This window comes from Leptidea sinapis, chromosome 36, assembly GCF_905404315.1.
Source record: "Leptidea sinapis chromosome 36, ilLepSina1.1, whole genome shotgun sequence".
In the NCBI taxonomy this organism is placed as follows: domain Eukaryota; kingdom Metazoa; phylum Arthropoda; class Insecta; order Lepidoptera; family Pieridae; genus Leptidea; species Leptidea sinapis.
This window is the reverse complement of record NC_066300.1, coordinates 6678691-6691957: the sequence shown is the minus strand read 5'-3', so window position 1 is coordinate 6691957 and position 13267 is coordinate 6678691. Positions and strand designations below refer to the sequence as shown.

Sequence of the window (13267 nt, the reverse complement as noted above, 5' to 3'; positions counted from 1 at the left end):
CGGAATCATATGCAATGAAATGGCCGATGAGCTTGCAAGAGCTGGAGGTAAAGCAGTCCAATACGGTCCGGAACCTATTTGTGGACTGCCGAAGAGCGCAATTCGTCACACCCTGAGGAACCAATGTCAACTAGAAGCACTTAAACGCTGGAGCAATTCAACAGGTTTGAACCATTCCAAAGCACTGATAAAGGTTTTCAATAACAGAAATGCGAATGAAGCCCTATCATTGAGCGGGAAAAACCTATGGATACTCACCAGAATACTAACTGTGCACTGTCGCCTAAATAAGTACCTCTGTGTGGTCGGAATAAAAAACGAAAGAACTTGCAGATTTTGCCTTGAGGCCGATGAAACGCGTCTTCATCTCCTCTGCAATTGCGGCCCACTAATGTATAAGCGTAACACCATCCTTGGCGATTACCCTACTCCTAGGTGCTGTTTGCAATACTCGCGTCATGAAGATACTGCGGTTCACAAACGCGGCAGGGCTTGAAGACGACGCATAAGTATGAGTGGCGAACACAATAGTTCAATCATGGACGCGGTGTTACTAGGACCGAAACAGGACTAGGCATATAGCCACCCTCTAAACCCTCTAAAATAATAATAATAATAACTCTAAGAAAAAAAAAACACTGAAAATTTAAGAACATAGTAATAGAAGTTAAATAAAAAACGATTATAGTATTATGTTTTGCTTTTCAGTTTTTTTAAATCTGTGAGTGAACAATTTTAGGAAATTTGTTAGAATTGTTATGGGATTACCTTCAGAGTATCTCATTTCCATTAAATAAAGAATCATCAAAGGTTCATAAACGACGAAGTTATCCGCGAACACACATAAAAAAAAACTACGTTCGAGTTGAGAAACCTCCTTCGTCTTTTCTGCCGATGAAAAACATGAACTATCAGTGAGAAATTTAACGAGATGGTGTCACGTTAATTACATTCTTTATGCACTATAACCAGTAAGGAAACCGTCACGTGAATGATCCACTCCCACAGCGTGATTCCCATGAGGTAGCGGTGCGGTGTCTACGTTACCTGTAACAAAGCGGGCCCCAACACTGGCACAAGGAAACCCTGGTATAGCAGGTCTAATAGATGTCTCCGTATCGACGGGTGCGCCACCTGGAAGACGAAACGGTTATCTTCAATAGGATATATGCATAAGATTGAAATAAGAGTGTGGCAGACGAAGAATAAAATAGAGCTTTATGGTGGTTAGTGGTATTTGTGGCGTTAGTGTGACAGATTGAGAAAGAGTGATGTGTAGTTGTGTGAGGTGAAGAAGAGGTAATGACTGTTATTGGTAAGACAATGTTGGGGTGAATTAATGTAGAGCGGATGAATGAAAGAAGACAAAGAGTGCATAAATTTATAGAGCACAATGTCACAACATTTCCATCCACATTTGCTTAGACTTACTTACTTAGATTTACTTAGATTGCTTAGACATAGGCGTGCATTCATCAGGATCAGGTCGAGGATGTTTAAAAAGGTCAAAATACCAAGAACAGGATAGTATGAATAAAAGATGTGATGCTAGTGAAAGAAGCAAGGTAATTATGTCAGGACTGTGACAAATGGAAGGCAGTAATCTCTGCCTACACCTCTCGGCGGCAGATGTGATTGTTAATGTGACAGACAACAAAATATGTCTATTTTCAACCTATCTTTTCCACTTGATTGTTCGTTGTTATGTACTATGACGTCATAGTTCACGCACACTATAGTGCAGTGAGTCTGTACAAACAATGCGATAATCGCTTGTTCATACGACTTATGTCCATTCAGGATAATGCCTTAATTTATTAATATCAAATCTCAAAGAATGTCTCTAACGTTGATAGATTTTAAGCTTGACGAATTATGTTCAGGTTCTATTGTACCATTATTATGGAAATTAACATACTTGCGCCACAGCATTACAGAACTCCAAGGAATCGATGAACAGCGTGAGTTTATTGACCCTGTTGACGTCATCGGGGGTCAATCGATGCACGTTCTCGTCCAGCGAGCGAGGAAGCAACGAGTATAGACCGCTCAAGCCTGCGATAAGATTGCACATAGTTACAATTTATATTAAAGAAAGAAAATGTTTATTGACGTCTGACGTATGATCTAATGACGCCAATGGGCCCCCAACTCAGCATAGTTATGGTTTCGAAAGAATCCACAACGCTGGACTTCCGTGGAAACCCAGAGAGCGCTACTAACGCACAGTCCTATCACACGAAGGTTTACAAACTATTAATTATCTACGAGCATAGAGCACAAAAATTGTGAAACTAGGATCTAAAATTAAAACTAAAGAAATTAAAAAAAAAAATCTGGATCAATACAATTAAACTTGAATTAAACTTGCCATTGCCACACAACACAATCTTATTTTTTAAATTGATTTTTGGACATTAATGAGATATTCCTTTTATTTTAATTTAAATAGCCCTAAACTAACGCAGTTCCGTATGGGAGGCGGGATATTATTCCAACACTGGAACACGTGGAAGCATACCGAAAGCTGCCACGAAATGCAGTTGTACGGTGTTTTGGGCAAACCAAACGTGTAGCCGAATATATATATATATATTAGTGTACTTTTAAGTAATATGATGACTAACGACCATACCGGTCACATAAAAGTAACTAATCCTCACCGCCAATACTCCTGTAAAAAAATAGAGGAATAACAGGAGTGTTACCGGACATTAAGTGGGTCTACACTACAGTGTACACGCCTTTTTTTGAAGGTACCCCAGGTCGTAGTCTTGAAAAGAAAGCTCATTTCCTTAGAATATCTATCGTTAGAGACATTTTTTGTCTACATACTGTGCAAGCTGTTAAAACGTGGAAAAAAAATTGAGGTTAGTTAACAGTTAACCTCTATTTTGAGCAATGAACGCACACTTACACAAAATGACATACAAAGTATGTAAGACGTAGCTTGTCACGCACAAAAAAGTTATACGACTGGTCTGTTTTCATCGGTTATCTAGCAGCAAGAGGGTCTATCTAGGCGTATCTATAAATTATCGGTTTGACATTCTTAAAAGTTATTATATATATAAATATACTAGATTCCTCGACAGACGTTGTTCTGTAGATAATAAAAAAATACTGTTTTACAGGACTTTACCAAAATTATTTCCAAACATCAAGAATTATTTCGTAAAATATGCTCCCTGTTGTTATAATGAAATTGTTTCACAGCGGAACTGTCAAACCGTGCGTCAATAATTTCTCTCATAGAAAATATGTCCATATATAACAAATATTGGAAATAAAAATAATTATGGGTCCTAAATCGAAATAAAAACTATCCTACCTCTCAAGTTGGACCAAGCTGCACTCCATGAAGTAATCCCCATTAAAATCTGTTCATTAGTTTAGGAGTCCATCGAGGACAAACAATATTATAAGATAAGATATATTTTATTTATAATCGCTTATAAAATGCTCACAGAATACCTTTGTTTATTTACGGTGTGTGTGGATGATGCAGCTACTGTACTCAATAACTTTTGTATTAATTTACATTTACCTTTTTTGACATAATCGTGTAAGGCATTGACTATTTGATGTATGAGTATGTTTGTTGCATCATTTTACATATTATATTGTAATTGAAATGATTTGTAAATCGATGTAAATGTAAATCTTGATATAAAAGAGTGGCAATGAGTTTCTTGCTACTTCTTCTCATTAACTCAACCCTTTACGAAGTAGCAGTAGATTCAATAAGAAAAATATTTTTTGACATTCATAAGTGTCATTTCCGTGACCGACATGAATAAAGTGATTTTGATTTGATTTGATTTATCTAAGCTCAATCCATATTTTCGTTGAACGTGGAAGTGAAAGTGGTGTGAAAATTCCTTTAAAACCGCACTGTAGAGAATTGCAGTTTGTGGCTTGTATATTATAAGACATTAAGCTAATTAATTTAATATAATAGCACAAATGATTGCGAAACTAAAGTGGCAGTGGGCAGGGCACAAAATTGGACTGACAGATGGCCGATGGGGCAGTAAAGTCCTCGAATGGCGACCACGTACCGGAAGATGGACCGACGATCTGGTCAAGATCGCCGGAATACGTTGGATGAGGGCAGCGCAGGACCGATCGTCGTGGAAATCTTTGGGGGAGGCCTTTGTCTAGCAGTGGACGTCTTCCGGTTGATGATGATGATGAAGCTAAGAAGTTCATACCGGTAGCCAGGATGGGACAGGCATTGCCCTCAAGCAGGCAGCTGGCCAGTAGGTCGCACCGCGCCGACATCTTGGCACAGAGCAGGAAGGCGTCGCGAGCCAAGGAGCCGCACGAACCCTCGCGGTGTACGGACGACAGTAGCAGTCGCCCTATGAGGAACCTGTATGCACCAAGTATATAACAACTTTTATCTACACCGATGCTTTAAATCCTCTATTAAAGATTCTAAAACAGTTAGCTTATTGTCAACATTAAAACACCCAATGTCCTAATAACTGTTGTAATGTTGTACTGAATTTCATTGCAACACTCGTTTGGATGATGTAATGGTTACTAGGACTGGCTCTTTTAATGTTAGCAGTAAGCTAACTGTTTCAGAATCTTTTATAGACGATTCATATTATGGGTATAGATAAAGCCTTGTATGCAACTGTTGATAATTAGGTATTGAAACACTCGTGTGATACTATTATCACTCAGTTATAAATCTAAACAATACAACACAATAAAAGAGCGACATCTCAAGTCAATTTCCTAATATCCAAATATTGGGGTTGAGCAGGTTATCAACCGTAATGTAGATCCTGTAGATAAAGCCACAACCTGAGAGTTGAACAAAGCAAACAGAATTTTATAACGAGGCGGTACTCGAACGGTTAGCTCAGTTGGTTAGAGCACCGGCACGTATAGCCGGAGGTCGTGCGTTCGAATCCCGCATCGTTCATAAAATTTTATTTTTCATATTTTAATTGTGTATTAATCCTAGAAGTGAGGGTTATCACTTTAAAAACGTAACTTACTGTTAACACTTATAGTGAAAATACCTACAAGTAGTGCATCGCCCGAGATATTATTTAGATTAGAGACTTAGGAGTTAATTAATATCAAGTTCAAAAGACTGCAATAAAAGTGTAAACGGGACTCAAACCCGCGACATCTCGGGTTCCGTCCGAGCGCTCCTAACAACTGAGCCAACCGTTCGAGTGACATATGGTTCGTAAATCCTGGTATGTATTGTTCAAGTGTTGTGGCTCCATCTACACGATATACTTTTCAGTTGATAACCTGCTCAACCCCAATAATTGCATATTGAGAAATTAACATGAGATTTCGCTCTTTCAAATGTATACAGTTCTAAACAATTTGTTATGTTTGCAAGAGCGACATCTCAAGTCAATTTTCTAACTGTATAGCAGATCCTGTAGATGAAGCCTAAGAGTTGAACAAAGCATACAAGATTTTGTGAAGATACGTCACTCGAACGGTTAACTCAGTTGGAAGAGCACTCGGACGGAACGCGAGGTCGTGGGTTCGAGTCCCGCATAGTTCATAAAACTTTGTTTTAAAATTTTATTTATGTAAACAAATCTGAAGCTGAAATCCTGTTTGGAACTTTCAATACTCACTCTGGTTGGGAGCCATTTTGGGTGTGTGTCATCAAGAAGAACAGATCCACGAATTTCATATTTTGCATGAGCGCGACACATAGTTGATTGAGGACTGTCACCAGTTGACCTAAATATAAGATTTAATTTATATTAATGAATTAATAAACACATTCCTATAACTAGGTTACTATGCTCTATTAATGATTCAATTGATTTAATCCAGAGATTATCAAACTTATTTCTTTTACCACCCCCTTTGAAAATCATTTTTACACTTCTAGTACAATAATTATTCCTAGTATTACAGGGCATAAATATAAACTAATTAGAGCGTCTTTGCACTCAAACGTTTTACATTCACATCCGTGATTCTTCAAAGTGGCAGTCATACAAAAACGTACATTCAATTCGTATTTTTTTCATGGATCCGTAAAATCACGGATGAGTGCACAAACACCCTTATTCGAAATTTAAAATAATATAAGTTATCTAAATGCCATTACAAATCAATCATCGCTCCGGACGCGCCAATATCCCTCATTTTTTTCTGCGCCCTTTAACGCCTCCCGTAGGTCTCTAACGCCCACAAGAGGGCTTTTTTTATGAAATGGCGTTATCGCCCACTTTGAGTAAGACTGATTTAATCCTAAACATTTAACATTTTTATTAGAAATCAGCTTCTGTTTTCGCTCACAAGACTCTAGCCTTTGCCTTCAATAGTCACAAAATAAATTTCTTCAGTATTTCATTCGAATATTTGAATACATTCCTGTCTATCCAGTAAGAATAACTTCAGAAAAGATTTTCTTTTCTTTAGTATTTCTGAAAATTTATTGAATTAGGCGTTACTTTGCGGAAATCCATAATTATACAAATGATTTAAGTTTTCTTTAGTGTTAATTCCGCCAATATTTGTTTTTCACTCGTACTGCACGAGACTGCCTGATTTTAGCGAGTCAACACGTCCTGAGGATTCTTCGTGTAGAGGCGAAACACGTGTCGAATTGTTTTTAAAAACAAATATTGGCGGAATTAACACTGAAGAAAACTTAAATCATTTGTATATTTAGTATTTCTATTCAAAGATAGATATTTCTATCATATTGTATGAAAGTCAGAATAATTATTTCTGGCAGAAATGCCTACGGCCTGAGAAGAACGGGCGCAGGAAACTCAGCGGGATTTTATTATTTTAAGCCACATTGGATTGCAACTAAAATTTAATTCACAAGAGTCTGCTGTTCCGTCGTTTTGCCTGGGTTGCTACTGTTAGTATAAGAAGATTGTCATTCTTGACACCATACAAGATATTAAAAACGCATGACGGAGTAAAGAAATCTGATCTCATTTCTTTAGAATGGATTACATAGTTTTAAATCCTGATTCCAAAATGTATTTAACTCTAAAGATTTCCCCCCTTATTCATAATAGTCTGCTAACTTAAAGCATTGCTAATTCTCACTCTGTCTTCTTCTATTGACCTAAGTCAGAATGAGAAAAAACACTCATAAGCGGCTGTTTAAACTTAGCGGACCATTATGAATAAGAGGGTTCGTGTTTTACCCTGCAAGACTGAGCTTTTGTTTAATGATAATACGGGACGAGACTAGCAGGACGTTCAGCTGATGGTAATTGATACACCCTGCCCATTACAATGTAGTGCCGCTCAGAATTCTTGAAAAGCCCTAAAATTATGAGCGGCGCTACAATAGCGCTCGTCACCTTGACACATAAGATGTTAAGTCTCATTTGCCCAGTAATTTTGCTTACTGAGTTATAAATTGTGTCAATAAACGTACATTCGACATTAACGGGCGGCAGCTCGTTTCGGAAGCCACTGAGCAGTTTCAATAGCGGCCGCAGAAAGGGTTCCGCCGCAATCACCTGAAACGTAAAAAAAATAGTTAGTAGAGTTAGGTACCTATAATTTTTGGATGGTTAAAGATACTATAAAGATTATAACGAGATCCTACAGCCAGCAGTTTGGATCAGCAAATAGTGACAGCAGTCCATCCATGAAGAAATATTGAAACTGCAATTGTATATTTAAAAAATCGTTAAAATCTACAATAAATAAATACTTCTTAGATTTCTATAGTATGTCTACTACTCGGCTAAGTCGAGCTAGTGTTTTGTGGGGCGATGTATTCAAATTCAAATATTTTTATTCAAAATAGGATGTGATATCACTTATTGAAAGTCAAAAAACTACCACCCATTCCAAAATGAATGCCTCAGACCTGAGAAGAATGGGTGCAACAAACTCAGCGGGCTTTTCTTTCCATCGAATAAATATGTAGACAAAGTAATATTGTACAATAAAATTTATTATTTAATAGCCTGAGGGCGGTCACTCCATTCCCAATCTGTAGTATCATTAAGAAAGTCATTTATGTTATAGTAACCTTTACCACTTTTTAACAATTCTTTTGAATACCGTAATTCTTTTGTTTTGAACATTTTCAGGGATCTTGTTGTAAAAGCGTATACCTATGCTCTTACAAGATCCCAGGAAATGTTCAAAACAAATGAATTACGATATTCAAAAAACTGTTAAAAGGCGTTTTTAAGGTAAAGGTTACTATAACAAAAATGACTTTCTTAATGATACCACAGTTTGGGAATGGAACTACCGCCATGAGACTATTTTAATTTTATTGTATCGAAATTATATAAAAAGAAAAGTAGCTCGCTGATTTTCTTGCCCCGTCCTTTTCAGGTCTGAGGCATTCATTTCCGAATGGGTGAGTAGTTTATGACAATCAATAAGTGATTTGATATCCTGTTTGGAATAAAAATAGGAATAATTTCTACTTTATAGATTCATGTACAGGTGATAAGTCCATCGTGTGGGAGAGCGAACAACTCTAATAGCAAAAACACATTTACCAGTGGGAGGCTCCTTTGCACAGGATGCCGGCTAGGTTATGGGTACCACAACGGCGCCTATTTCTGCCGTGAAGCAGTAATGTGTAAACATTACTGTGTTTCGGTCTGAAGGGCGCCGTAGCTAGTGAAATTACTGGGCAAATGAGACTTAACATCGTATGTCTCAAGGTGACGAGCGCAATTGTTGTGCCGCTCAGAATTTTTGGGTTTTTCAAGAATCCTGAGTGGCACTACATTGTAATGGGCAGAGCGTATCAATTTCCATCAGCTGAACGTCATGCTCGTATCGTCCCTTTTTTCATAAAAAAAAACATGGTCGAATTTGGTGCGATCGGACCATCAAACGGTCCGGTGAGCGTGGATGGGCGCGTCGCACCAATTGGTACACGGTCGTAGGTACTCCGGACGATAATACTTATAATTTTGAGCGATGGACAATCAGACATGCCATTGACGACCTGCATAGCCCAGTGGTTAGCGATCCTACCTACTAAGCTAGAGGTCCCGGGTTGTATCCCGGTAGGTGCAAGCATTTATATGATGAATATGGATGTTTGTTTCCGAGTCATGGATGTTTAAATGTATTTATGTATGTTTAAGTAAGTATGTGGTATTAAATATATCATTGTCTTGTAACCCATAACACAGGCTAAAGATGCTTAACTTGGGGCAAGATAATTTGTGTAAAAAGTGTGTCAATATTATTATTATTATTGAAAATGGTACGACGTTGGACCTTGTCGTGGTTCGGCCAGACCAAAACCGACCATTTGTTTGGGCTATAAACTGGGTCCGAGACTATCTCTCTGTCTCTTACCAGAACACGCCTTCACTCCTCGTGTTGCTGTCACTATCTTAATTTGGTAAGAACCTGTTAGTGCAACGTAAGATTTTCCTTCGAGGACAAAACAAACTGTATCTCTCAACGGGTAAGTTCTTTATTAGATTGCTAATTTTGAACCCGATTCACGTCATATCAGATGCGGCATCTTATAAAATAATCAATAGTTGCATATTACAGCCATCGTATAAAATACTCTATTTAATTTAAAAGAGTTGCCCTTGAGTTTCTTGTATGTTCTTCTCACTTTTTACGAATATTTAGTAGATTCAGTAACTATAAAAAATATATTAACTACCTGCGAGCTATAGTGATTGATCAGGTGTCCAAATATCTTCAGTTGTTCTAATTTCACTACGTTTTCATATCTGAAAAAAAAAAATGATTTATCCATTACGAGCTAATGTTGATAGAAAATGAGTTAGTTAAGACTATTCAAAAGCGTTTAGTTTAAACCTAATTGAATAATGTTTATTTGACTTTTAAATGTTTATGGTATTATTTGTTCCTATCATCTCTGATAGTGAAGATCCGGTTTTAAAATAACTGAGTACAGTCACCCTCTAATCATCACTATAATTTATAATATTCGGATTATATTAAGTCTTTTATTGCATTAGAGAAAGTCAAAAATAGTATTCAGATTAAAAGGCCTTAAATTATTTCACCAATAAAGGATTCTGCCAAAATTCAATCCAGATGGTATAGTAAGGAAATATAAATCCCAAAAATTTCAACTTAATAATAATTATTAAAGGCATACCTCAGAATTAGATTAAGGATTGGTCTCCGCTGCGCTCCAACTAGATACCGCAGATGTAGTCGCAGAGTGCGGCAACTAATTATTACTACGACCAAGTGAGCATACTCGAGCCAGTCTCGAACAATGTGTGGCGTTGACGTGTCACAAACTTTACCAATAATTGAAACAAAAATGCCGGCCGGGTTGTGTAGTAAAACTTTGTAAAAATCATACTACAAGAAATAAGAAAGACACTGGGATCACATATCATCAGTAAGTATTTTGTATTTTATTAATTTCAATGTAAAATAACACGAAGCGTATGTTACAAAATTTTAGAGATGCAATTGAGTGTCAAGATGCCACACACACAAGTATCTAATAGTTGCCGTAATAAAAAATACTATTCTTATGTAGTGCGGTATCTAGTTAGAGCGCAGCGGAGACCAATTCCTAATCTAAGAGGCATACAAAAATATGGTTACCGCTCGTTTGATTTTAAAAAGTATTCGACGTCATTTTATTGATCAGGTTACATACTTTCGACATCAGTTTAAAGTTTTTTTTATATCTGTAATAGTAACGGAATAATCGCCTGGTCACACTTTGGTTTAAAGAGATTTATTATCTCTTTAAAAAACATATCATATAAGTGATTACATGAGAACATAACGATTACATCCTGTATAAATGAAACCAGACCAGTCAGCAGGCAACATTATTAGAAAAGTGATAAAAAAGTATAAATGAAACCAGACCAGTCAGCAGGCAACATTATTAGAAAAGTGATAAAATAAAATTTTTTTAACAAAAAAACAACCGCCTTCGAAACAATAGATATAATGTGCACTAAAAAGTATAAAAATAATTGCGTATTTTTATACAATCTAATTAATTAATCGTATTCTAGTTACGATTATTGTTATTTTTGGAATCGGTCTCCTTCCGCTGCGACCCGCTCTTGCCTCTCGCCTCCTCACGACTCAAGCACATCTCACCTATAACTATGTATGTAGTAACAAACCTATCTTGAATGACACCGACTCCAAAAATTATAATTCGTAAATTTATCATTCACTTTGCTATACGTATATATAGCAAAATTTAAGACTTTTATGGTTTTCTCATGGATTCCATTGTCAGATCTGAACCAAATTACAATGGGACCACTCGGGAAGTACCAGCTATCAAATAAAAATCAAATTATCAAAATCAATTCACCCAGTCGAAAGCTTTGAGGTAACAAACATAAAAAAATACCGACCAATTGAGAACCTCCTCCTTTTTTGAAGTCGGTTATGGCTTAGTCTGAGGGTGAGATCAATAGAGCGTACTCAGACTTTACTTACGCAATACTTAGCTGAGTGTAAGCATAATCTATGATTTCGTTTTTATAATCATTTGACAGCTGTAATTATATCAGGCTTTAGCTAAGACAGCCCAATGCAAAAGCCAAGTTCGCGTTTTATCACACTCAAGATGTTGTGTTGTCAAGTGTTTTTAATGTGTATAAATTAAATATTACATTGATTTGATAACAGGCATTATCGGGCCTAACAAGTCGGTAATAACTGCTAGCGAAATAAGACAATATTATCTGAACCTCTACTCTTCAAGTAGATAAGGAAATTAGTCATATGATGAATCATACATATAAGTTTAATATTTTACCGCACTACACTACACTCAAGTCGAGTCGTATACCAATGGATTATTTAAAACTATACATTCCGGAATGTAATATACTTTATAGTTTCCGTGTGTCAAGCCCTTAACAATATATTCACTTATCTTTTTTATCTTGCTGTATCTTATTATCCGTTCGAGATGTTCTACTCTCACGCACGCATTATTAGTCTATATGCTAGTATGAACCTACAGACCTACCTGTAGGTTCTACTGACGGGAATCCTGTAACTACGACACGGACGGCCGCTGTCATAGTTACTCAGTAGCTCCTGAGGAAGCCTCATGCATATGTGCAACACGGGTCGAGTTGGTTTTAGAAGGCCGGTTACACATGACAAAATAACCATAAATTCAGTGGGCCCCCATGTTTTGGTGGAGGACGCTTTAAGCCCCAACCCACACCCAAACTTATAAACTTAAGGCCGGCAACGATCCTGTGATTCCTCTGGTGTTGCAAGAGATTGTGAGCGGCGGTGATCACTTAACAACAGGTGACCCGTACGCTCGTTTGTCCTGCTATTCCATAAAAAAAAACTAGGTCCTCCTTCGCGGTAATTCGCGTGCGGCTATTTTTATTTATTTATAACTATTGCCAAACTAAACAGTAAATAATAAAACCGAGTTTAAAATGGCCGGCATGCTAATAAAATAAAAACTGTTTACTCTTCAAAGGTATATAAAAAGTATGTAAACAGTGTTACAATCCAACCGTTTGACGAGAAATTTTTATTAGGTTTAATTAGGTTTTGTTCTAGCTTTACTATTACAGTTTTTATTTCAAGTACGCAAGAAAAACTTTGGATATATCAATATAATTTTGTAACTTAAATTAAATAAACTATATATTTTCCCCCTTATTCATAATAGTCTGCTAACTTAAAGCATTGTTAATTCTCACTCTGTCCTCTTCTATTGACCTAAGTCAGAATGAGAAAAAACACTCCTAAGCGGCTGTTTAAAGTTAGCGGACCATTATGAATAAGGGGGATAGATGTTTATCATATTTATTTCTTATAAATTTGAGTGTGTCCATAGGAAGAAAAACGTCCTAATTCAGAGAATTTCAGTGGAGGAAAGTTTGATGCATGAAATATAACATTGAATCTACTATCAATCGAAATAAAACGATTCCAACAAAACTTATGATACAAAAGGTTGCATATTCATTTTGTAGACGCATATCACATAAGTATAATGTTTTAAATCCATAACTTTGGTCAGCCCTTATGCGAAACCAACGTTATTCACCGGCACCGGATAAAATAACATGAGTACCTATATAAGTACCTACTCATGTTATGGAATACGAGAAAACGGCAGATCTGTATTGCAGACCTTGGTGTCCTGTTACTACCTGCTATCCGTTACTGAGATCAATGCGTTTTCCACTACCTTATGCTCTAATGGAGTAGGTAGTTATTAGATTGTTGATTTAGATAATGTTAATTCAGGTTTAAATCAATATTTTAAGTTCGCCACAAGTATAAGTATTTCAAATAACTC

The 13267-nt window shown here is 36.7% G+C and overlaps 1 protein-coding gene and 1 non-coding gene across 3 annotated transcripts in view; one reads left to right on the top strand and one right to left on the bottom strand.

Moving 5' to 3' along the window:
* Positions 1 to 13267, bottom strand: part of LOC126975441 (FHIP family protein AGAP011705) — a 43023-nt gene that overhangs the window by 24597 nt on the left and 5159 nt on the right. For both annotated transcript variants that reach the window (XM_050823332.1, XM_050823333.1), the window contains exons 4-9: positions 9632 to 9701; positions 7403 to 7487; positions 5622 to 5730; positions 4215 to 4375; positions 1919 to 2055; positions 1048 to 1134 (exon numbers count right to left, since the gene is read on the bottom strand). In XM_050823332.1, the coding sequence (XP_050679289.1) occupies positions 1048 to 1134; positions 1919 to 2055; positions 4215 to 4375; positions 5622 to 5730; positions 7403 to 7487; positions 9632 to 9701 (649 nt within the window). The remainder of the gene's footprint in view (positions 1 to 1047; positions 1135 to 1918; positions 2056 to 4214; positions 4376 to 5621; positions 5731 to 7402; positions 7488 to 9631; positions 9702 to 13267) is intronic.
* Positions 4866 to 4939, top strand: Trnay-gua (transfer RNA tyrosine (anticodon GUA)). Its single transcript has one exon. It is a non-coding gene; the product is annotated as a tRNA-Tyr (tRNA).